The sequence below is a fragment of the Strix aluco genome, chromosome 3, assembly GCF_031877795.1.
Source record: "Strix aluco isolate bStrAlu1 chromosome 3, bStrAlu1.hap1, whole genome shotgun sequence".
NCBI classification, from domain to species: domain Eukaryota; kingdom Metazoa; phylum Chordata; class Aves; order Strigiformes; family Strigidae; genus Strix; species Strix aluco.
This window is the reverse complement of record NC_133933.1, coordinates 81,970,880-81,997,200: the sequence shown is the minus strand read 5'-3', so window position 1 is coordinate 81,997,200 and position 26,321 is coordinate 81,970,880. Positions and strand designations below refer to the sequence as shown.

Below are 26,321 nucleotides of genomic sequence, written 5' to 3'. Positions count from 1 at the left end.
CTGCATTTTTCCAGCCCTTGAGCGTCGGTGGTGGAGCTGGAGCCCAGCCGACGCAGGTCAGCGGTTACTCCTCCGAGGCAGACCCGTGGCAAGTGAGGAGCTCTTGATTAGTCTTCCAGCAGTCCTCAGCATATAGCCTAGCTGTGTTTGGTTTTGATTTCCCACTTCTGATTACAAAAATAGGACTTACTATAATCATAATAATATTAATGATACAAAATAATTATTGTAATTATATACTTTTTGGCAAATCATTAACACAAAGCAGCCCAAAAGAGCCCATTGGATTAAAAAAAGGTGACGATGCAGAAATGTTAAAAAAGACAAAGTCTTTGTTAAAAAAGAAGGAAAAACAATCTGCAAATGAATGCATTTCTGTAAGGCAACATATTACCTTTAGTTTTCCGTCTAGATTTAGGTCAGGTTCTGTTGTTGTTCAATAAATTGTTAGAACTTGGATTGCTTGAGCTTATCAATGTGGTAACACAGTTTCAGCGCAGGTCCCAGTTTCAGCCCCAGGTATTTCATGATCATGTCACTTTTCAGCAGCAACAAAGCATTGCCATCAATCTCCTGATTTCAAAAGAGAGAAAGAGAATAAAAATGTATTAACCCCCTTCCAGTGCTGCGTCCTGACACATTAAACAAGGTGAATCAGAAATAGCATGTCTTTTAGAGTAGAGCTAGCTGAAATGTCATGCATTTTGAAATTTCATTTAAGAAATTGAAATCTGCAGTTTGATAGAAGGAAACTCTAAAGGAGGGGTTAATCAAATAGTACGTCTTATTCTTCAAGGCATTATAAGGTTTGTCTAGGTTTTCAATTATTTTGCAATTAAAACATGAGGATTATTTTAAAAATCAGAGTTACTCTAAGCTCAATTCTGAGAAAAGCTATTCAGCCTTGAAAGAAAGGAGTGAGTGATAGAGTGAGGAGAGGGATGTGGCCTCATGAACTGCTAATAGTGCACCTCTGAATCTCAGTTTCAGCTTTATCCCTGGTTATCTTCATGTTTCACATATCTCCACTACACTTATATCCAGTGATATATATCTCTCTGTTTCTTTTTCTTAAATTGAAGATAATAGTAACTTACTTCATTGCATGTATTAATAAAATTTGTTCAAATTTAATTTAACCCTCATTTAAGTGGAGGAAATTGTCACCAACTTCAGTTGTTTATCCCAGACCCATTGGCTTGAAAACCTTTGGAAATTACAGAGTTCTGTACTGAGCACAGAGTAGCTTGTGTGCACAGAGAAACAGACTCTGTTTTACTATGGACTGTAAAACACAGAAGATTTCAGCTGTCCTTCCTTGGATCCTGAGCTTGTCTGTTTTTTCCTGACTATTCTATTGCAACTGCTAAAAAAATACTACCCCTCCCCACAGTCTCCACCACACTTACAAAATCAGAGCTAAATCACAACTAGTGCTATGGGTGTATGCATACTTACACACGTGCACTAATGCTGTATATATTGTATTCTATGATTTTGATGGTCAGGTCTTTCCTCTGTGATCCATTACCTACTAATTAAGCAATACTATGGATCCTAATTTGCCCTGATCATTATTATTCCATTCAGTAGGTGATTTAGCTGATGAGCAGTTAAGGTCACTTTCTGATTAACTCAATCAATTAATGCTCTTCATTTTGCAACCCCCACTCTATCCGTAATAGAAACTCTCTTCACCCTCCCCCCCTCCTTCCCATTATTTTAAGGAAGCTAAGGGAAAGTAAGAATAAGTATTAAATTAATATTTGCATAAGAAAGAAAAACAAACTCCTGGAACTGTGATGCCATAGGGTAAAAACACTGTCAAGGGTTTGGTGCGGAGGCAGCTGTTTCTAAATGTTGAGCTCAGCATTTTATTATTCCTTTATTATTACTGCGTAGGGGTCAAAATTAAACTCCATGACAAGAGTATGCCAGAGGGAGCATTCATATCCAATTAAATATCCCATATTAGCCATGTCCCTGTGCAGATTGTTGGCTTGACTTCTCTACAGTACTACTGTGTCAGCCCTTTTAAAAAATAATTTTAAAAAGAAGGATTCTGCAGCATGGTCCCCAAGTCTGCAATAGTCCCACCAGAAGATCTTGATCCAGATCTGGAGCTGGTAAAATTCAGTGCTATCAACACAATTTGCTTGTTTCACATGAGTTGAGATCTGGCCCACTGCAAGTTAGAATATTGCAGGAGAACATTGCCATGTTCCTCCAAGGGAATGGGAGCAGCAAATGTATGAGCTGCAAGGTCATGATACAGGGGGTATAAATATACAGCTTTCACCTGCAGGAATGAAGGTGATTTCACCTGCAAGAACGAATGTGTTTGTGCTGGCTTCTTGCAGCACTTTTTCTGAGGATACTGTCCAAAAAGCAGAGTAGCCCCTAAACAAACCGTGTGCCATGCAAACAGGAATTGCACCTGGTGGTGGATGTCCTCCAGGACGAGGCTTTTAATGAGAAAGATGAAAGTCCCTATCTTCGTAGGTGTTTAAGCACCTAGTTCTGAGTAAAATCAACGACTTCAGGACCTATATCCTACTTGGGATATAAATATATATCGCTTCTTTTGTATTCTGCAATCTCATGAACAGACACCAACGCTGGTAAGGCCACCACCTGTGACAGGAGTGCAGCGAGTGGCAGGTCAGTGGTCAGTGCTCAAATACTCGAGATGAAGGTCTAGAGAAAGATGCATGGTGTCTAGCACTGGCAGAGACAGGTTGCTATTTGAATAAATTGGATTAATTATGTTAAACTCAAAGGTTTTTGTCTCCTTCATACATGCATTTGCCAATCACTGGCTGTAAGTAAACTCTCAGACCATAACATTGCTTTGATCCCTCCCAGCTTGAGTCTTCTACCTGCTAATTCCCAATGTAACTCTTTCCCCTCCTCCATTTCCCTTCCCCCAGTCTTTCTACCAAGTCTTTCTACCAAGTCTTTCTTGCTGAGAGAGCCCTGCATGGGGCTCTCATGCAGTTCCACTATGAGGTCCCTGCCAGGCTGACAGCTCCTTTGCATGAGGCCAAAAGATCTATCAGCTACGGGCTCAGCTCTCCTTGGCACACAGCCCTGGTGAGAGAGCAGGGAACAGCAGAGGGGAGGAAGCAGGCAGTTTCACGGTCTTTGGTGGACATTCTCAGGAGCTGCCTCTGACAAAGCTCCTTGGGTGTCTTGGCAAGAGGAAAAGCTTCTGCTCCTGGTGGGAAGAGCAGAGACAGAGCCAGGTCATCCTGCAACACCTATTGCAGTAGTGGAGGGTGTGGGATGCACCTCCTTACTGCACGCTGGGACAGCCGGCTGCAGGGGCTGTGGTCAACATCTAAATGGCTTAGTATAGCAGTGAGAACGAGCACTGCCTGCATGCAGGGTACCTCCCCCAGCCTCCTCTGCCTGGTGGTCCCACCACCCTCTCCCTCCCAGTGTCATAGCTCAGATGAGCTGATTGCCAGTGCAACGATTTCAGGTGATAGCTGGGCCTTGTCAATGACAGTAAGTGCTTCTAAGTAAATTATGCACCTGCTTCATAGAAAGATTGAACATAGAGGAAGATACGGCTAAGGTTAATGGACTAATCACTTGTCTCTCACCCTTGGGGTCTCCATGCTAATCCAGATGAGATTTGAAGGCTGAAAAATTGCAGGGACATACATAACTCGAAGGCGTAATTGAATTGAGTTGTGTGGTAATCTTACCCAGGTTCTCACACCTATGGCATATGTTACAAGGAAACCAATGACAAGTAGAGCCCATGGGTTCTGGGTGTTCAACAAAGGATGACAGGAACAGTCTTTAGGGACAATTTAACCTGATCTCTTGGTCACAGAGCAGCTGGCCCATGACTGCCTGGAGCGTGTCATTGCCCTGTTGCTAGATAAAAGCACGTTGTGCCATCCTTCGCTATAAGTAGAAACTAGACAAAAATGGTGCTTTTGCAATGTCCATATTTACAAGATGAACTTTAAATGTTGCTTTTCCTTGGGATGTACCTGTATACCTCAGGCCATGGCAATTCTCTCCCTTGCATGAAGAGTTTTCTCTTGATGCACAGCCCCTTCTGATAGTCTCAAAAACTCATCTTAAAGCAAGTTCTTTTAAATCTGAAGGTGACTTGTTTATCTGCCTGGTTACCTACATGGCCAACAGGTTTTCATTATCAGTTTATAAGGCATATCTGACTTCTTTGCAGAAGGCAGGGAAAGTAGGCTGGTACCTGACCTGTAATTGCAGATTTGGTCCTAAAACCACTGTGTCTGCTCTGTTGTTCTCATCCCACTGACCTGTTTGCAAAAAGGCAGATGGCCTCAGTACCTGCTTAGGGTGAGCAGACACCAAGGCCTGTGTTCTTCATTTTCATCTGCTCCTCAGCCACCTCCTCTCCTCAGTATCTGGAAACTCTGCATCCAGGGTGTAGCTGGAAGTGCATCAGTTTTCTCCCTCAGCTCTTGTCCACAGCCCCGCATTCCCACTCATCCCTGCTGTCACATGGGCAGGGAGTGGGACCTGGTGATCAAAAGCCCTTTCTCTTGATTTGCAACCCGAGGTGCTGTTCAGGAGTCAGAGCTGGGGAGTTCTTCTTGTTTAGATCTAGGTCCAGGCACTTACATCCAAAGCTATGACCTCCAGCTGAACTCAGGCAAGTCACGTTTAGGGTAAAATCCATTTTCATAGCCAGGCTGAAATGATCAAGGAGAGATGGAGGAGGAGGAGGAGGCTGAAGATGCTGTTAGATGCATTGATGCCAACTCCATATATAGCAGCAGAATAAGAAACTCCAGATCAGATGTGTGTTTACAGTCTTACCCTTTACTAATTAAAGATAATATAATTTTCACTACTGGAGATTGCCTAGCAAAAGCAACTATCATATTCTCCAGTGAGTCAGCAGGTCTTAAATTTGGTTATGTAGCTACATAATACTGAGGGGAAAAAGATTAAAAGTTTAGCTGGTTTGGGTTTCTACTGCTAAATATCTAGAGGCACATAAAAATGCTCTTCAGAGAAGAATCATAGGTATCCTGGGAAGAAATTGTCATTGAGACGAGGCTTTTTTGTGCCAATCTGACAATGAAAAATGAGCACCAGATCCTCAGTGCTTTCTCTTAGGCTTGGCATAGAAACAATTTACACTGGTGTAGTGGGGAGCAAATAGTGAGCATTTTCTAAAGACATTGTTAGAGTCTCCCCATTGAAGGATGAATAGAATAGAGTAGAGTAGAGTAGAGTAGAGTAGAGTAGAATAGAATAGAATAGAATAGAATAGAATAGAATAGAATAGAATAGAATAGAATAGAATAGAATAGAATAGAATAGAATAGAATAGAATAGAAATTTCAGTTGGAAGGGAGCTACAATGATCATCCAGTCCAACTACCTGACCACTTCAGGGCTGACCAAAAGTTAAAGCATGTTATTAAAGCCATTACCCAAATGCCTCTTAAACACTGACGGGAGTGGGGCATTGACCACCTCTCGAGGAAGTCTGTTCCAGTGTTTGACCACCTTCTTGAGTAATAAGTGAACATTCTTCAGCCCAAACCCCCCAGCGGTGCTGAACTCCTTGCAGGGCCTTGTGTTCAACCTGGCTGAGCACAAACACTGCCTAGAGCAGCCAAAGGCATCTGAGGCGGGTGCATGATGTGTACTGGCTGTCTCTTGGGACTGACCATGCACTTGGCTTGAATTACCCAGGATGGTAAGGGCAGCCTTCTACATACATGTTTTCTGAAGAGCTCCACGTGGGGACCTAAAGCGTGAGGGTCTGCATCCTTCACAAACCAAACCACGTCATCCACCGTCCAGGTCAAAGGATTCTTGCTTGATGGCCGAGCCGCATCTTGTTGTTCTGGTGAAGGACTTGAGGCTATTGGTACAAAAAAGCCCACAACAGCGCATTACAATGGCACACAGAGGTTTCCTTGGTTTGTGAGTGTGCAGGGCTATGGCAGCCTCACTGCGACACTGGACGTTGGATCTGTATGTGCAAGTATCAGCCTGAGATGGTGGGGTGGGGAGAGAAGGGGACTTGGAGCAGTTTCCGATCTGACTGCTTATCGGGAGACTTGATCCCAGCTGGTGAATTGCGTTAAAAAACATGAAACCCTCAGGTTCCTGCTGGGGAAGTAAAAATGTGCCAGCTGCCAGGCTCTTAAACCGAGCTGCCCCTGCTGTCTGATCTGCAAGCAGCGGGGATCTTGGCTCGAGAAGACACCACCCTCCCACCTGGAGAGAAGATGCTTCAGCACTAAACAAAGGAGTTTGCCATTGAATGCGAAGGCTAGAGGATAAAATCAGGATTTAGCAAACAGCATTTTTTTCTTTGTGTTCAGATATTCAGACTTATCTTAGAGCTTAAAGGAAGGTTTCTAGTCCATATCCTCCTAATCTTAGGCTCTCACGAAGCTGATGATCCCCAATGAATGCCTATTTGGAAAGCTACTAAAACATGCGAAGATGAACATTGCACATGTGACTTTTTAATGGTATAAACCCTGGATGATTTAAGGTCACTTTGGCTTGCTGTAGCTTTAAATCAAGTGAATAAAGGCACATTGGAATGAAAGTGCATTTATGTTTTTATTCTTAGTCTCTGCAGAATTATAAATCTCAGCCTCCATGTGAATATAATTTGCATCCCCACTTACGCTGCTTCACTATTACAAGAACTATGTTATGCTAGGTTACAGGAAGCTGTTTAAATTTGTTTATATCCACACCAAGCAAACTTTGCATTAGCAAGCAGCAGCACACAGGTGTATAAAATGTTAACTTGCCCAGACCTGCCCATCTCTTTCTGTTAAGACCCAATTTTTAATGAGAGAGATGCAAATGGTAAGCAAGCAGACACTGCAGAAGACAAAAAAAAAAAAGAAACAGAAGAGGGCAAGTAGAGGGAGACCACAGACACCTAAACTGGGTCCTGGAGAAGTCCCAGGTAGCCAAGAGGGCAATCAGAGCTGCTGAGGAGAGAAGGGCTGAGCTCTCCAGAGAAATACTGAGCTTATAGAGACAGGTGAAATGTAAGAGAATTCCCGTGTATAACTCAAAACACGATCCTAATGCGTGTTGAGTAAATGTAGTGCGCTGGGTTTGTGGCTTATGTAGATTGTCATTCCATTGACTTCAGTAGAGCTGTGCTGATCAATATTAGATGAGGCTTTGCTCACATATGTCCAATAACACCTTTATGTGTATATTGGTGCTTTTTTCTCTTGCCACCATGCCCATCTTATGGTATAATGTATTGAGGTATATTTTGCAGTTACAAAGGATGAACTCCAGAAAGCAGCAGAGCTATGAATGTGCAAATCTGGTCAATGGGCTTCATAATGGGATGTGATGTAAATATCATGATAATTACACTCTCATTTGCTAAGTCACTGTTCTGGATAAAAAGGACAAGGAATAGCCGCAGGTCCTCTTAATTAGACAGTGAGGATTGGTGTTCGTGCGGACTCAGGCGACCCTGGGCTCCGCTCACAGAATAAATGCAATACACAATGGTACAGACACCATCTGGAGCCTTTGGCATGAAACGATGAAGACAAAGAGTGCAAAATGAGCAGGGTAATGTTGGACAAACCCTGGATCATCAGTATCATCCAGTAACTTTGTCAGTGACAAGTGAAAGAACTAAGACTTGTCTTGGAGCCAGAGGGGTATTTCTCCCCTACCTGATCTGCTGATGGTCTGGATGCCAGCTGATGTGTGGAGTTATCGGGCACCTCGGCACCTCAAACAAAAGGTCAGGGAGAAAAACAGGCTTTCACACACCAGCCAGAAAATAGAGGGGGGAGAGAAAGGTTTGGCCGTGCCTAAAGGATTGCAGAAGTTTCTATGCTACCATCATAACATAGTTGGGGGAGATGTTGTGCCACTACTGAGGATCACATTTTTTTCCCTTAAATTTGTGTGAATGCAAGGAAAGCCCAGGGGCCTCAGCCTGGGATTCACACTGGGCACAGAGAGAGCAGCCTCCGGCCCAGTGACTCCTGCCTGCAACCCGCTGCTTCCAGAAATGCCAGGAAAGGGCAAAGGGGAACAGAGAGCCCTGAGAGCGGTTGGGAGCCTTCACAGGTATTGGAAATATCTGTAATGAAAGGAAAGGGGAAGAAAAGGTTGAAATGACAAGGGAATTCTATTCACTCCTTTGCAATCTAGCAATCAATAGCATAAATCTGATTTTTTAAAGACAAATGTATAAATGACCTTTCTAAAGAGACTGCATGGCTAGAACTCTTCCAGGCCCTAGCAGGTGCAGATAACCCTTTCAAATCCCTACCTGAGATATAATACAATAATATTAAAACAAGAATTATGTGTAGATACTAACTCTTCAAAGATTGTTTTGTCTTTATTTACCTGCCTAGAATCAAGTCCTGGATTCTTTGCTGCTTTTTCATTAATTAAGATGTGTTATTTTACTTGTGTGCAAGGGGCTACCTTTAAATATTGTTAGCAAAACTAGGATACCACCACCTCGCAGACAAACAACTGGAACACAGTTAGTAGCTGGTGAGTCTGGTAACAATCTAGTTTTCCATGTCTTTTTAAATGTACTTTGTTGTTTAATTTACTCTGGCTTTTTAACATCACAGTTTATACATTTAAGTGTAATCTCTTTATTTATGAAAGAAAATAAATCATTTCATGTCGACACAAAGGCATGGGTTTTGTTTCAATAGCATCACTTTGCTGAAACATTATAGTAAGCACAAAAGTGTTTGATGGCAGAAGGGCAAGTACTATACATTTTTTCTTATCTGAAGGTATTCACACTTAACCTAAGAATTAGATAAATGAGGAAGTCTCGTGTCTCCCGGGTATCCTATGCCATCCTGTCATCAGAATTAATCAAGATGATAATGAATACTCAGATTACAAAGAGATGGGAGTGCTCGCGACCAATAATTATTTTTAGAGATCGTAATCTAGGTCAAATCCAATTTCCTGTTTTTGACAGGTGGCAAAAATTTGTCAAATTAATGGAATGGGATATGGAAATTTAGGTAATCAGAGGGAAGCACTTCCCCCTCCTGCCTGAAGCAGTGTTGGGGAAGGAGAGTGAAGAGGTTCTTCTGCAGGGAAAAGTCTCGGGGCATCCCAGTTGAGACCATTGCCTGTGCAGAAACAGCTAGAGATACCGGGTCAGTGGCCAAAGCCTGACAAAGATAATGGAAAGACATGGTCTGGCCTGGTCTGAGCTCTCACCCCATGCAATCTTTTCTCTGTCCCCCTGCCTCTGGCCTTGAGACCTTACTGAGACGGAGGATGGAGAAAGCCAACACCCAAATGGCTGCAGAGGCATGACAAGGAAATCCGATGCTAAAATGGAGTTAAACCTGCAAAAGAAGGAAAGATAAATAACAGACTCCCTAAATATGTTCTTGGCAAACAAACAGAGTCCAGAGGGAGTACGGTCATTGATAGATAAGAGTGGAAAGTGAATGACAGATGAACTTTAATATTGCTGCAGGCCTAAATGATTTCTTTGCCTCAGGGGAAGGGGATGGGAATGCAATTTTAAAAGGTTCTCTCTTGATTGCACTGGAGCAGATAATAAGGAGCAGCAAATCTACTGAAACCAAGCAGAAGTAGCAGACCCTCAAAGACACAGAGAAATAAGAATTATTTTTTTTAAAAAAAACCCACCTCCCACTATAAACAAGGACATGAGGAAGGCTTTGTAGAAGACACTTTTCTGAAAGTCTAGGGCACACCAAGCAGAAGAAGAGGAGAGGCATCAGAAAAGCATGTGTGCGGGAGAACACAATTACAGGATATTTATGGGTGCGGAGAGGTTTGATGAGCCACAATCAGCAGAGCTCTGGAAAGAAGATTAGGCTTAGCACATCAATGTGTACTGGCAAGCACTTGCAGGAGATGCTGTGCACCACCCAGCTGGTGGTCTCAGCCCCGTGGCACAGCAGAGCAGGGCAGAGTCCCTGTCCCACCAGCGTGGCGGCTGCTCCCGCTCCCGGCACAGCATGCACTGCCTGGGCATGCACCATCGCAGGTGCTCCTCCGCCCACTGCAAGAGCAGCCCAGCATCCAGTTGCATGAGATGTGGCCCTGGGCTGGCATTAAATATTTTTTTCTTTCTTTCTTTGCCTCTCTTTTGCATGGGAAAAAGAAAAAAAAAAGGCAGCTCACTGAAAGCATCAAAACTTTCAGGCTGTTAATGTCCTCAAAAATTAACAGGCAGGCTGTGTTTGCCAAAGAAGTGGTACCCAGCACTGAGCCCCGCAATGCCATCAGCAGCTCTGCTGCCACTGCCTTGGGGAGGTGCTGGATCTGGCCCCCGCGTGGTGCTTGCAGCATTATTCTGGAAAAAGAGAAACTTCAAACCCTGCGCCCCCAAATGTTTTCAGGAAATAAATGTATTAGTAAGCAGGATTGCCTCTTTAACAAAAGCCCTCAGGTGATAATAATTAACTGCTAATATTGGATAATAAAATCTACATAAAAATAATAAGCTACAGGACAAGGTTAAGGTTATTATATTGTGGTTGAACATGCAATTCTTCATATTTGGAATAAAGGCTTTGTTTGTTATGTAAGCAGGCTTGGAAAGGTTTATGATGTCCTTGACTATTCCTTCCCTGATTTAAGAGGTTCAATTTGGCAAATGATGACAGGAAAGTACATGTTTATCTGTTAGCAGCTCCAACTGGCTTTCTGAAATTAGATTTTTTTTTGTTTATTTGTTTGGAATTTTTTAGCATAATCATGGAGAATTAGGCATCAAGCTTCCAATCGCATTAATGAGAGCTTTGAGGTTTAATCTCATCCATTCCGCTTGAAAGACATGTTCTGCTATGCACGGAGATATGTTTTATGGTTATGGTTTTTTCCATGATATTTGCCCACCATGACAAATAAGGCAAGCTATTTTTCAAAACTATCCATAAATAAAGAGGATTGGTTTGAGGTTTCAGAGAGAAATTATTCCTCTTTTTAATGAGTCCTGCCCATCCCTGCCTTGTAAGTATGCAAACTGAGGAGGATAAGAACAGAAACTGGCATGCACCACTTACTCATCTTTGCTCACTTATGATTCAGCAGCATATAAATTATCCCTAGAAAGAAGAAAAAACCACGCAGAAGCATCATAGTGAAAGTGCAGATTCAAAAGACCTTTGCAAGAGAGATTTTGCAAAGACAGTAATCAAACTCCAGTGTGACTGCACTAAGGCAATTGCAGAAAGATGTGTATTTTAAAAGACTGGGATTGCCAGTAAAAGTGGAAACAGCATGGTGTGTGAAAGTATGGTAGCTGCGAAGAAATACAGTCCCTAATTTTAAGGAGGAGCAGGCAGTGCTTTGTAGGACTCTATGATGGGAATTCCAGTGTTACAGAGCTGACACTGCCACAGAGTAGGAGACGAAGCCGGTCTGTGACTGGAAACAGCAGTTTCTTTAATGGTAGAATTGATATTGTAATGAATCTGTGGGCACCTTGACTTCATGGATGCCACTATGTTGCACATCACAGCCACTGAAAACTGCCTGGCTGTGTTTGAGAGCAAACACCTCTCCATTGCCTCAGAGGACCCAGCTCCTGTCATGGACTGTGGGAGACTCTCTGCTGAAGGCTCCGGAAAGCAGCTGAGTGGATCAGAATAAATATGATGGATGGTGGTGGCAAAAACATGCATTAGCCATTTGTGCTGATGTAGTCATGCATATTGGTAGAGGACAGGGAAATGCTATTCCTCCTGTTGGAGACCTTGACAGCAAACCCATCTCCATTTGCACCTTTATGGCAAACCCTAATCTACAATGGATGATAATGGGACTAATAAATTGTTAATAATTATAAATCATCAATATCAACAAATTAATAACTGTTTTCATGATGTTCACTGCATAACTGTCAGTTTTAGGGAGCCTTTACTGTTGAGCTGGCCAAATGTTCCAGAGGTCCCAGATGAGCTAGTCTTTGCAAGTGTCAAATGCATGACACATAGAACATGCTAAGTGGTTTTGGGGTGAGTCCTGTTACCCCAAAGTGTCATATGTAGCAGCTTAAAGTCACCTGTAACTGCTTCAAAGACAACCAAGTATCACAGGTGCCAGTCCAAAAGCAATCTCTTCCGCTTTGCTCCTCAAAGTGGTTTAATATGTTTCAAGCTAGACAAATATATGAATCTGCAAAGCCTATTGCATGACCACTGCATGACTTTTCTAAGACAGGGAAACAGTGGCATTCACAGTCAGAAACAAGAAAGGAAAGTAATTCAGATAAGCAAGCCTAAGGACCTCTGATTTTACACTTCAGTCCCTTGAATATAGATTCAAACCCCTGATACCAAGGCTTTTCTCCACACAAACAAATTTTTAAGCACAGGAACTCTACCACGGTATTTTGTGGATGCTGAAAATGCACAAAGTATTCAATAAGCCATTGGGTGATTCCAGGAAGAAAAATCTATGAAGGCTTACTAAATATGAATCCACCATTTCTGGTTCAGGAAACCCTTAAGCCACAAATTTCTGAAGGTGGAGAGGGTAGTGGGGAGGCACCACCATCTCTGCACTGATCTCTTTCCTGGGGGTGTGCTGCTGTCTCATGCTGGAGACAGGTTGCGCTAGGCAGACCTTTGCTCTGAACTGCTCTGACCCCTATACAAAGAGATAATGACTGATCCCAAGCAGAATGATAAAGATTTTCAAAGCAAGCAACAACATTGTTAAATCTTGGCTTCTCACAGCTGCCAACTAAAAAGCTTGACGAAAGGGTCCCAGTTCTGCTAGGAGGCTCTAGGGAAGCAGTGGGAGAGAGGAAAATGATTCCTGTGCACAGTAAGCCTCTTGTCCTCCCAGCACCTGATTATGTCAACCCGAGAGGCACTGAACAAGATCTGAAAGAAAGGGCTTTTCATTTCCTTTTCTTTGTAACTGAGGCCCCCAGTTCTTAGTGACAACCTTTTACAAGTTGTTTGCAGTAGTACATTTCTATACTATCCACTTTGCTTTGAGTAAAGTTAACTCTGTAAGTAAAGAAAAAATAATGATGAGAACTGAACACATATGTGTGGTCTGTATAATAGAGTAACACAAGGGTAAACTAGGTAAACAAGTGTGTGAAAATAATAGCAAAAAGTGAGTGATGGTTTTGGGTAGGTACTGAACACTATAGAAAGCAAACTTAGATAAAGAAATACAAGTATAAATACTGGTAATACATATTTGGGAAGAATAATATTCTAAAATATTAAATAGTGAAATGACAAGAAATAATACAGGCATTGGGGAGGTGAGGGATGTGAAGGAATTATGCAAAGATCTGCAGCTACAAGAAGGAGGTCCTGGGGTGGCTACTGAGCAAGAATATGCAGAATCACTTGCAGCTTCCAGGAGAAATGCAGGGGCAGAAAGACAGTGTAAAGAGCTAACGGTAGACAAAGGGGCTAGGGGAACCAGCAAGACTTCTGCAAATATATCAAGATTTTTTAAAAAATAATAGTAGAATGACAGTAGATTCCATTAATAAATGAGGAAGGGAAAGAAATTAATGGCTTAAAAATGGCTGAGACACTCAACTCCTTTGTTAGATCTATCTTCAAGATGAAAAATGCATAAATGAAGTTTGAATAATTAGTAAAGGGTGAAGACACCGTTGGAATCACTACTGATAAAGACCTCTTAATGGAGAACTTGGAAAATGCAAACAAAGACAAAGTTAACGGAAGTTCAGGGAATTATCTAACCCTTTTGATGAACCCAGGTCATTTCTAGAGAAAAAAAGTGTCATGGCTAATAGGGAATATAGCTAATGGGCAGAGTGACCGACCCAGCAAACATAAATCCTAGCAGGGTAACTGGACAAAATTACAAAGAGAGAGAAGAAGAAGCATTATTGAAAGCAATGATTCCCATGGCATCCCTTGAATTTGCAGATAAACTTCTTGTCACTTCGCTTCCTGAAGGATAAAAGAGGCTTGAGCAGCAAGCTGGATGATTTCTAAAAATATATGCTTTGCTGGGCAGCCTTTTTCAAGTAAAATCGGTCTTTGTTCATAATTAAAGGGGCAGGATGGATCACACAACTAGAAAGCAAAACCTTTTGCTAACATGCTTTGAGGTAGGTACTAATATTTGGATTTGCTCTGCATCATATCTTGTACATAGCTGGTGTCGCACAAATAACAGGTACCTGCCTGTAGGCAGTATCAATCTTTGGGAGGAATGCCTTATATATTAATATTTATATGTGTAAGTCGATAATAGCAGTTGTGATTGCTACACAATTATACATAATACATATGTTTACATAATTAATAACAGCATTAGAAAACATTCACCTTTTTACTTAATGATTAACAGATTGATTTTGTGTTTACATAGGTTATTATTTCTCCTTCTAAATGGAAGAGTGAGTGGTCTGGATGGATGTGAACCTAGACCCACCTCACTAATTTTCCTGGGAATTTGGGAGTGAGGTAAGACTCCAGCATGGCACCAGCATAGCAACACACATTGCTAAATGGAAGATGTTATATTACCACTTCTGTTTCCTTCAAGATAGGTCCCGTTCCTCGTTGGGCTGGAATTCTGTTGCCGCAGAGCAGTAGACGAGGACCCCCCTGAAGACATCGGTGCAGGACGATGGCTACAGGAGGAAGAGGAGCCTCCAGCAGGACGTCCATCTGCAGGACTCTGCCGCGTGGCATACATGGAGCTCATGCAACCAAAGGCAGAATCTGCAGGATCCATGCTGTATCGCTTCATGTTCACAGGATCAGCCAGGTAGTCCTCAGGTATGACCGTTTCTGCTCAGGAAGCCAAGACACAAAAGAAACATCAGTAAAACATAACCATTTTTAATTTAGCCCTTGAAAAAAATTATATATATATTTTCGCTAAAATTCCCTTTTTTTGGCAAAAAGTTTAACCCCATTTTCAACTTTCTGTACAGACAACTGGCTCCAGGAGGGATCCTTGCTGGGAATTAATAAATAATGAAGGGAAGCACAACCACTCAGAAGTCTGCAGAGTCACAGCAGGGAAACTATGGCTTGATGTGACTCATCCACATCAGCTTACAGCAATATTCTTCATAAAGTCCTGGGCCATTGACTGGTGGGTCCCATTTGTCTCATGGCGTTCCCCATATACCACCAAGACTGGAGGATTGTACAGCTATTGTTTGCTCTGTCTTTCATTGAAAAATGTGAAAGTTGAAGAAGGCAGAGGAGGACAACAGGACAGAAGTTTGTTGGGTTCATAACACCTGGGAGCCAGTAGAAGGAAGTGAAGGTAATAAACCAAAGCGTTCTGGCTGCAATTACCAAAATTAATCAGAAAATATCCTCAGCTGCAGACATCCATCAGGCCTGGTATCCAGCAAGGAGAAGAGGTTTGATGGCTGACAAGCACACCCATGGTTTATCACAGGCAGAGATGTGTGAGTGAGTCACCCAGACCTGGCTCAGGTTCAGACACATGTGCCAGCATCACGGATGACTGCAAACCATTGCTCTGGTTCCTCTCCTCTGCGTTGTACTTTGCACACCGTGTAGGAGATAAATACCTTGCTTTTCAGACTTTTCCCATTAAACCAAATTTTGCACTTACAGACCTATTTTAGATACTTATATTCCACTTTGCTTGGGGGTCTAATGCACAGGCACGAGGCAGGTCTAGCCCCATATTTTGCAGTACACAGACTTTTTTGCCAGTTCCCCTCAGACCTAGGTCCAGGTCCACCTTGCTTCACTGTCTGGACTGCAACCTCCGTGTCTGTGTCATTGTCCTCCTCCAGCCAGTCCCAGTCTCCTCCCAACAGGTCTTAATAGCCCAGCTCCTTCCTACTTGCCTTTTTTGTCTTCACAAAACATAGTCAAAGCTCTTCCTCCTCCTCATTCCCACTGCTGTGCTTCCTGCAAAACCAGCAGTCCCTTTACCCAGCCCCAGGATCCTCTTCTCCACCACCATGACCACCACCACTAGGATACAAGCAGAGCCCCTGGAAACATCTCTGACAACCAAACCTTCACATAACCCCTACAAATACTGGCAACCCGTGCTTCAGAGATTCCCACTCTCACTGGGTGAAACTAGGTGTTCACATCTGGCACGCAGGGAGTCCCTAGATTAGGAAAGTGCCTCCCATTGCCCCATGATGTTTCTTTGAGCTGTTGAAAATGCCACTTTCCTCATCATGTGTAGTCTCCTCCACAGACATCTGAGCAGGGTGAAATTACCCCCGTGGTGTTGGACATCTCCTTCCCTGCCTGAGCAACACTCTCCCCCTGATGTGTTGTGTAGCCTTACTGAGTAACAGGGAGAATTTATGCTGTAAGTTATGCTACAAGACTCAAATCCCATTGCTAATAGATGTTGAGGCTGTATATAATAGTTTTCCTTTTAATTTACATTTTTACTCTTTTCCTTTGAAAAAAAACCAACCTTGGCAGCTGTGTACAGTAGTTGATGTTAAACAAACATGATTTAGTTTGACAACTCAAATACTCAAGAGTTGTGTCATGCCAGCTTCCTGGTTCGTGTGTCAAGCCACAGCACAGATTTTTGTTACATGATTGACTGGCTTTTCATTTTCTTGCTGCTGTCTTTTAAAACTTTGTCCCATTCTGGGCCGAGGCTGGACTCACCATAAGGCAAACATCAGCTCTGAAGGACAGTTGTAAATGTGAAGTTTCCTTGCTTTTGGGCCCTTGCTTTTGCAACTGCAAGTAATGTTCCTTTAGCAAGGCTTTTTTTCCTTTAGATAATTTGGATTCTTAGAGCATGCATTCAGGTATCCTGCTGTTTTCTGCCAGGGATTTCTGCGCTTGATTCTCACGCAAATACAGATAGGGTGTAATTCAATTGAATTCAACAGAGTTCAGCTAATGTAACACTAGCATAAGAGAAATGGGAATCAGGCACTCTGAACCTTTCTCCCTAACCTTCAACAGATGCCAAAATTGTATAGCAATTGAGCTAAATACCTTGCTTTTCAGACTCCTCCCAATAAACCAAAGAAAATCCAATCAAGCCTCCTCATTCAAAGGAATTTAATTACTGTGTAGAACACTTGCAATAAAAGCCTCTTATGCATAAAGAAGACAGCTCTTTCTGCAGCATCCTGCCTGCACTGCATGGAATAATTATGCCTCTTGTGAATCATTACCTCTTTATTCCAGGAAAAGAACTCTCTTTTAATATGATTACAATGTGAAGAAGACACAGACTATCAAAACAACAAACAGCACATTAAAAGAGCCCTGCTAAATAAACAGCATACAACTTTTATTACTATGGATATAAATGACTCCAAAATTTGTGATCAGACATCAGGGATTTTTTGACTAATGTCAGACTCTCGCAGTAGTCTTTGTGAAATAAGACATGTGTGGCTGAAATCTCCCCGTGGAAGGACACCCATGAGTTGTATACGAGACTATGTCGAGGAGCCAGACACTGTCAGTTCTGTTCCTGACCCTGCCTAAGACTCTTTTCTTGATCTAGATCAATTTATTCCATATGTCTCTACTTTGGGCTCCAAAATGGGAGTAATGATGTCTATTGCCACAGACCAAGCAAGAGCCTTCATTCATTACTGTTTGAAACATGCCCCGGTGACAGGTGCTCTGGGAATTTTAAAAGTCATATTCATGTCTTCATTGGACAGGGGAGAGCAGGGATCATCTCAAGCAACCAGGTTTCTAAGCAAACCTTTTCAGAGCTCCTGATCTTCAAGTTGACATGAGCAGTCAGTAGATTACAAGAGCAACTCATCAGAGTCACCTCCTCCTGACCAAAAGAAACTCATGATGAAATGCAGGTCACAGTTAGATTAGGAAAAAGGAGACTGTGCATTCAAGTATGTGTGGTTACAGGTTTTAAATTACACAGTTTTAAAAAGGACTTATCAGCTTCTGTGCTCCCTGCTGACTGCAGGCTGCTTTGTAAAACTTCAGGAGCTGATGCACGTTGAGCACCATGTCTCTGTGAGCCCATGCCCTACAACAAGCTACCCACCCTCAGGAGAGATCCACATGTGGGAAGAAAGAGGCAGGCAGGCACAGGGGACTTTCAGAGAGATCCATTATGCCCCTGAGGGGTGACACAGTCCCCAGTGACACTTTAGGGCAGGAGAAGACATCTGCAGGAGAAGACATCATGATCCCTCTCCCAGCAGCAGAGAAGGAGGTGAAGGTGATGGGGGATTGTATGGGTTCATCCAGGATCAGTCACACCTGATCAACCTGATTGCCTTCCATCATGAAACAACTGGATTTGTGTCTCCCACAATATTCTTGCAACTAAGTTAGAACATTATGGTTGGGATGTGTGAGAAACTAGTTGGATGATCAGGCTTAGCAGGTGACAGTTAATGGCGGCCAGTAAAAAGTGTAATACTGCAGGGGTCTAACCTGGCATCCAGATTTAGTCTCTGCTATACAAGACAGATACTGACAAATGCATGAGTTCATCAGAGGGCCATAAAGATACCTGGCGCTTGGAGCACTTGCCCTGAGAGGAGGGGCTGGGGAACAGGGCTTGTTCAGGTTGGGGGAGAGGCAGCTTGGGGGTAGGAACCTACCAGCAGCCCCACAGAACCCACGGGGAGGTCACCAAGAAGATGGAGCCAGGCTATTCACAGTGGTGCACAGCAGGAGCACAAGAGACAACAGGCAAAAATTGAAACGAAATCTTCAGACTGGGTGCAAGGAGAAACCTTTTCCTCTTGAGGACAGCAGGGCAGTGGCAGAAGTTGCCTGGAGAGACTGTGCAGGCTCTGGCACTGGAGATTTTCCAGACCCAACTGGACAAAGCCTGGTCTGACCACATAGCTGACCCTGCTTTGGGTAAGGGGTTGGACCAGAGACTTCCTGGGGTCCCTTCCCACATGAATTGTCCTCTGATACTATGACTAATGTCTTCTTCACTCCAAAAAGCAGACATAGAGGGTGGGAAAGGACTGTGGCAAAGGCTCGTGTGAGGGGTCCAGGGCCCCTTACAGTGGCACAAGAGGCAGTGGGAGGGACAGGATCCACTGTACAAAAATTACAAATGACTGTGGAAGCTCTTTGTGGTCATATTTCTTCAGCTCCTTGTTAGTTTGCACCACAGAGAAGCTGCATGGGTTGGGGCACCACCAATGCATGAAAATATCTGCATTTTGTAACCTCCCAGAAGGCCTTGTAAAGTGTACAGCTTTCACAGCTCCTAATCCCACTTTGGCCAATTAGGGAAAAACATGTTTTCTAAGATGATAGAAGAAAATATAACTCTCTATTGAGGTTTAAAATGCAACAGTTTCATAAATCTGTAGCTTAGCCCTTCTGTATTCTGTCACACTTCTGTATTTTATTTTCTAGGTAGTCAGCAGAAGGGCACACACTAGTGAGAAATTAGTACACAATGTTTTAAAGCAGGATTTATGAGAAAGCTGCTTCGAGCCTTTCCTTTGAGCACAGTAGTCTCTGTTACAACTCTTCACCACCCTGAGATGCTCAGGTAATTTTGGCATAGTTTTCCTTTCCGTGAATGGTCTACACGCATCTGGATTGAAAAGCCCAAGGCTGTTACATCCAGCACACGTTTAAATGCAGCAAAAGAGAGGAGAAAAAAAAAACAAACAACAAAACCAACAAACAACTGCTTTCCCAATTTAAAAATGCACATTTCTTTAACTGAGTTTCTTTAAAGTAGTAACCTGTATGGTTCCTAGCCAAATTCCTGAAGATGTGTCAGCTGAGAGTTAAAACAGCATGAGAATCTGCATCTCACATCCGAGCTGTGCTGCAGAGCTCTGGAGTGACCTTGGTCAGGGTCTCAGTCATCTCTGGACCCCAGTTCTCCATTAGGATGAAGAAAAATACTTGTCTCACCTCTGTAACATACTAAAACCTTTGCCTCAGCTGTATCTGTATGCCACTACAGCATGCCACATGGATGCACACTGCATGTGTGAATGCAGAACACCTACAGTGGACCTTTGGTAATGTCTGGGAATAGAGACACTCCAGAAAGACAAAAAAATTATGCCTCCCATTGTGCATTAGGAAAGCAAATGAAAATCAATTTCAAGTCAAGCAGGAAATGAAGAAGAGTGTATACCCAGGAAACATGATCCTTAGCTGACGTTTTCCTGAGCAGATCTAATCTCTCACTTTTTTTCTTTACCTTAAAAATAATCAAACAAACTTATTCTGCTAAAATCTCTCCTATAGGTAAAAGCTCTTTTTGCACTCCAGAGACACTCTCTAGTCTGCTTTCTCTCCTCTCCTCCCAGGCCAAGCACGTCTTGTGCTGCTTTCCTCACCTGCTGCTGCTCCCACATCACTTCTTGTGTTATATCCCTCTCTCCCTTTACCTGTCTCAGGCTTCTTTGCCTTATATCCCCTACCTGCTCCTCCCTCTGTTCTTCCACATCATCTCTTCCTACTGCTTCTTTCATCATATTCCCACCATCTTGACCTCACTCTAATGCTGCTTTCCCACATCAGCAGCATCACCCTTTTCCCATTTTGTCAGCTCTTTTCCTATCTCCCTTTTCTATTTTCCCTTCTCCTGCACTGCTGACCTATGTAGCCATTTCTTCCGCAGGCTGTTCCCCTTCTATCCATATCACACTTTCATTCATTCAGCTTTCCCTTCCCTGATACCTCATGCTTTTCTCTGGGTTTCTCCCCAGATTGCTGCTTGGACAGCACAACCTGAGATCAAGGCAGTGAACAGGGACTAGGGTCCCCATTCCCTGCACAGCCATGGAATGGCTGCATCCGGGCAAAGGTTGCACAGGGTACCGATGAAAACGAGCATCCCCACCTCTGAGCACACCAGACACTGATCCCCAAACCAGGGAGGTCCTCTTTTACACACCAGTAGCTTCCCGGGACAACTGCCCCTCCTTCTGGGCCAATACCTTCATGTCATTTCATAACCTTTTACTCCATCACCTGTGATGCTCGATCCCCATTAACTTCTTTTCCTCACAGTCAATATAGATTTCTTTCTTTCTCTTTCTTTCTTTCTTTCTTTCTGTCTGTCTTTCTGTCTTTCTGTCTTTCTGTCTTTCTTTTTCTCCTCCCTCATTCTTCCTTTTTTGTGTTGTCTCCTATTCCTCATATTGTTTAGTGATGGGCTTTTCCCTCTGACCCTTCCCTGTACCTTTTTAAGTGCTACCATATATTTTCTATAATGGGTTGACCAGATGTGAACTCCATATTTTAAGCAGCATGATATCATAGCTTCCTCAGACCTCTCCTTTCCTCCAGCCAGGACCAGCCCTTTCTCATCTCCCAGTCATTTTGAGAGGAGCCAGCCACACTGTCAAAATCATATTGAGAGAGTCCTTGTATGGTTTTATCTTTGCCTGTATTTTATAGTTGCTGAGCTTGGCTCCAGCTCCTCGCACAAGGATGGCATTTGCCCTGACTGTGAGACAGTGAGGGCGAGTGAGAATAGACAGTCCTAAGCAGCTGTGGAGGTTAGAAACCCTGCATCTCAGCCTTCATGGAAGGAAAAATAAAAGTGAGGAACAAAAAAAGCAAACGCAAAAATGCAGAAGGGAATACTTCAGGTGAGTTTAGCTATCAGATCACTTTAGTATAAGCCAGAGAGCGAGAGAGCAGAGAGATCTAAACAGTATTTAAGAGTGTGAAAGATATGCCTTGGTTCTGAATGGCTATCTTCTGTTTTAACATCAGCTCTTAAAAGATTAAAAAATAACTTTTTTCTGTGTCTGCCAAACAGCCTCACACATTTCTGTCCAGTCAGAAATGGACCATGGACCTTATCTTCCTTGTAGCTTGAGACTGCATGCATCCGTCTAAAGATAAGAGTTTCCTATGATGGATTAAGATTTACCAGCTCTGCCTGCTGTGATTTACTCTGGGATTACAGCACCAAACCATTCCTTTTAGCTCCATCCCCTGTCCAGACATGGAGCACAATGAAAATATGATGTTACCCATTAGCAGGTGTTTCTACACCATGTCAACACCACTCTGTGGTGCATGCATCTGCACCCCGCACAACTGGGCAAGGACTAGACCTTTTCCACACCAGACTATGGCTGCCACAGTTTTGCCGGACAAGGAAAACATTACAGGGAGCAACACCTGGTTCGTGGCAGCAGAGCCGAGCTGCTCGCAGCTCGCCAAGACGGAGTGGCATGGAGACATGTCCCTGAGGAGCCACAGCATCCGTGAGGCTGCTGCAGAGAGGCAGCGAGTGAGCAGGCAGCCCAGGGCATCGACTGACAGTGGTTCAGGGCTGTCATGCCTGTGTTTTTCAGATAACTTTTGCATTTGGGTTATAGGAATACACAGTTGCATCCACAGAGGAGAAAAAGCAGGGGTACTAGTCAGTCAGAACAGGAAAATGTAAATAAGCCTCATCCAGTTGTGAATGTAGATATTATGAACACTGAAACTATGGTCACACTGTGGAGATAAAACCTGAAGTGAATTCTCCAGGGTTTAGTCTGAGACTTTACTGCACCATGTATCATCTCGCTGTGTCCTAGCTACTAAAAATTATTTTGCAGTAACTGAAATGCCGAATCCCCTGAGGAGAAGCTGCCAGTCAGTTAGCATCAAGAATCTAAATTTCTTAGAGAATTTTCCAAATCCAGTGTTGTCCTGATTACAAGGACTTCAGCATAGGCATTTTTTTTTCATTATTTAAACGATTTCCCTTGAGTGTTTGCAGCCCAGACAACAGCCACATTGTGTTTAATGCAGTAGAACCAAGGAATGAAACCAGCTGGGAACAGATCAACACAGTTTTATTGTCCAAACTGAGTAAAAAGGTAGAGTAAATTCACAAGCTAGCTGCTGACAAATATATTAGATTGAATAATAAAAGGTGCTCGTGTGTATAAATAACGCATGGAGGATTTTTTTTAAAGTGCTTGGGGATGATTGAGTAAATGTCTTGTGTTGCAATGGAGAGGTTTTAGTCCTATCTTACAGCGTAGCCAAATTGTTTGGGCACTGCATACCCACAAGTGAAGGCAAAGGGATTTCAGTGACATAGGGATCTGGCCTTTACAAAAAGTCTTCCTTTGGTCTCTTCCTCCTGATTTCAGACCTACTCCTCCATTCTCTTCTCCCTTGCCTTTATGTTACACCAAAGTGTACATCATGAAAAGGAGACTTATTGGGGTTGTATAGTTTTGTGTCTTAGCACAGCAATAGTTCTGCACTAACAGAGGGAGATGGGTGAAGCTGTGATCAACCTTTTCTGTCTACAGCTTCTAGCAGTATCTAGAAGGGCTTTCCTGTCCACGTATTTTATAATGTACTCTGTATGCTTATAAATCAGTGTTGATAAAGGTTACAAAAACTTGTATATAGAATAGGCTAGATGAAAATGACCGTGTTATTTCAAAATTTCAAGGTGTTATACACTGGGATTCTCAGCAGCTGAAGTACTTAGTGCATTTCTGTTCTGCTACCACCATGATGAATCTCCCTGAATTATATTGCTTAGTAGTGGCTTAAAATATTTAACAGCAATTTTTTGTTTAAAAAACAAATAATTTGAGACACAAGAAGTGAGATGTCTGGAGAAAAGTGCAGTAACTGCAAAATAAGCTGCATTTGCCTGTTAATAACTAATAATCTTATCCAGAAATCGGGTAGAGTACATATAAATCATGAGCCTGTGAACGTGTTAATACATAGACATAAGATCTTTTATAAAGTCTTTGTTTCATTTCTTCCTGTCCAGTGCTGCAGCTCAGCTGGACTTTCTGATATTTCTTCTGGGGTTTCTTTTGCCATATAAATACAAAACGGCTGGTCCCTCAAGCCTTAATTCCCCTTCCCAAATCCTTTCTTTTCCTGCCTTCTCCAGTGCTGCTTCTGACATCCCTGGCCGATCTCAGTCCCAGAGATAGGAACTCATCAATTCCCCTTTCCTCAGGTCTTTTTATCCCCTTCTCTCCCCATGATCCCACAGAGCCAGTTTCCCTTCACACCTGTATGCTGCACTGTACTGTGCCACCAGGAAGCTGGGCTTGCCCCGGAACCTCATCCCAGGACTCACCCCGGGCCTCACATCTTCCTTAACTTTGGCTTCTCTGCTGAAGTCTAGCAAGCCACTGCCGCCTTTTTGTTTAAATCAGTTCTGTAACCTTACCTCTTCCATGAAGAAACTCATCATAAAGTAACTGATTCCCCAAACCTCCATTTGCAGCTTATTTTCAGTGAGAGTTGGGGGCATATTTCTCTTGCCCAGCTGCTGGTGGTGCAGATCCTTACCTTTCTCATTGTTGCCCGTGGCCAGCACCATCCCAGCACAAACACCACACTGCACATCACCACCAACAGTTCGCTTCTGTTACTCTCTTAATTGCTTTAATCTCCTGCTCTGCACTCATTTTGCCAACAGATGAATGTTCTTCAGGCAGATGCTGTGCGTTACTACTTTCTGAAAGGCACTTTGATGTACTCTCTATAATTACCACAAACAAATACATCCTAAGGATCTGGGGAGCCCTGTTGATTAAACAAGGGCCAAGACTTTTCAGGAAAAAAATTGATGTTTTATTTCCATGGAACTGGAAATGCCATTGTGTGTGTGTTTCCATTTATTTTGTAGTGAACTGGAAAATGATAGAGAGAAACAGAAGGTAGATAAAGACAGATAAAGGAGGGAGACCCTTTTAATCTTTTAATCTAGAAGGCTGAAAAAGAGATCAACATGGGGGGAGGAGAAAAACTGAAGAATATCCAAGTAAAAATCAGTAACATCCCCTGAAAAAAATTCTGAATCTGCTTTGAAACCTGTTAAATGGAAATAGTTTAAACACAAGACTCCCTTTTGCCTCCTTTCAGCTGGCTCTGCTGCCTCCCATGGAGGCGCAAGCCCAGGCCCTGCCGGAGGTGCCATGTACCAGGCAGTCCCAGAAGCAAGGGCCCTCTCATCTGGGTTCACAAAACAAGAGCAAGTGTTCATCTCTCTTCCGAAACATTTCTTCTTTTGCCTTTTACTTAGTAAGTGCTGGCTTTGCTAACTCTCACAGCCCCCTCCACTGCCCTCACCAATCTTTCTATTATCCTGACTGGGACAGCACTTGCTATTACACTGAACTGGGACTATTACCCTGACTGGGACAACCCAACAACAAGGAGCTACGCATCTAATTGCCCACAGTTTTCATGGGCTATCAGAGCATACACTGACACATTGCATGCGGCTCCCCAGTGATGCTATCTAATGTGGCTTGAACTGGCACAAGGTAAGGAACTTGGGGATCACGTATTTTCTGCCCTCACATCTATGAAAAATCTGGTGGGTCATGTTGGCTAATGCACATGGCACTTGGATGGATGTAGGTTTTTCATCATCAGGTCTGGCCTGTGGCCTGCTGATCTGACTGCTTGAAATATGGGTATATTGGATCACAGGTATTTGTATCAATATTTTAAAAAAGTAGGAATGGACATTCCTCTTTCAACTTCAAACTATTTAAAATCAAAGCCTGGACTCCTAACTTCAGACATCTCCTGAAGGAATCATATAGCTCTGTGGAAAAGTCTTAACCAGATAAAGCAAAGTTAAAACTGAAGCTAAAACAGAGTTACAATCACATGATTTACCTGACCAGGGCACTAAAAGAGTCCATGCTTCCTCCGTGTGACTGCACATGTAAAGCTTGAATTAAATGCTTATACCCTGGGGTATTTTTTTCTGTAGTGGATATGATGTCATCCATCATGCTTCATTCATCTATGCCCATCATTTTATTCACTTTCCTTATGCATACCCTTTGATATGGAAAAATAAAGCATCTTTTTTCCCTTCTTTAAACTCCATTTCATAGCTTAGCTCTCTCTTCTAACCTCCATGGCTGCAGTCCAGGCAATCTCCAGCCCTGCCAGTGACTGTGCCATGGGTCTGAGCACATCTTGGGCTGAAGGACAGAAGGGCCTTTGGGTTTCGTCTCATCCACCACTGGGAGCAGAATGCCTAGCCTCTTGGGGTGTAGTTTTTCAAAAGGGATGGATTTTCTTGCACCCCCTCAAGACCATGGAGGTAAAACAGCCCAGCAGAAGGTGTAAAGGAGGATTTCCCTTGGGCTGACTGCTGGAGGAATATCTACTTATAACTTCATTGCTTAGCATCCACAAGGAGATACAATTTCATAAACTTAAAGGAACAGAAAGGGTCTCTTTCTTCATCTGGGAGTTAGCAAACAGTAATCACACCACTTAGAGGTCAGAGGGTCAATTTATCCAATTCTGCCAATTCTATAGAATCCAGGCAAATTATATCACAGGTGAATTTCATCTTTTTTTTTTTTTTTTTTTTTTTTCTGCCAGGATTTGGCCCTT

At 43.0% G+C, this 26,321-nt stretch overlaps 1 protein-coding gene across 3 annotated transcripts in view; it reads right to left on the bottom strand.

Moving 5' to 3' along the window:
• Positions 1-361: 361 nt before the first annotated feature.
• SCML4 (Scm polycomb group protein like 4) overlaps positions 362-26,321 on the bottom strand; it is a 73,439-nt gene continuing 47,479 nt past the window's right edge. For all 3 annotated transcript variants that reach the window (XM_074820754.1, XM_074820753.1, XM_074820755.1), the window contains 3 exons: positions 14,526-14,792; positions 5,736-5,881; positions 362-573 (listed from right to left, as the gene is read on the bottom strand). In XM_074820754.1, coding sequence (XP_074676855.1) covers positions 448-573; positions 5,736-5,881; positions 14,526-14,792 — 539 coding nt within the window. In that variant the 3' untranslated portion in view covers positions 362-447. The remainder of the gene's footprint in view (positions 574-5,735; positions 5,882-14,525; positions 14,793-26,321) is intronic.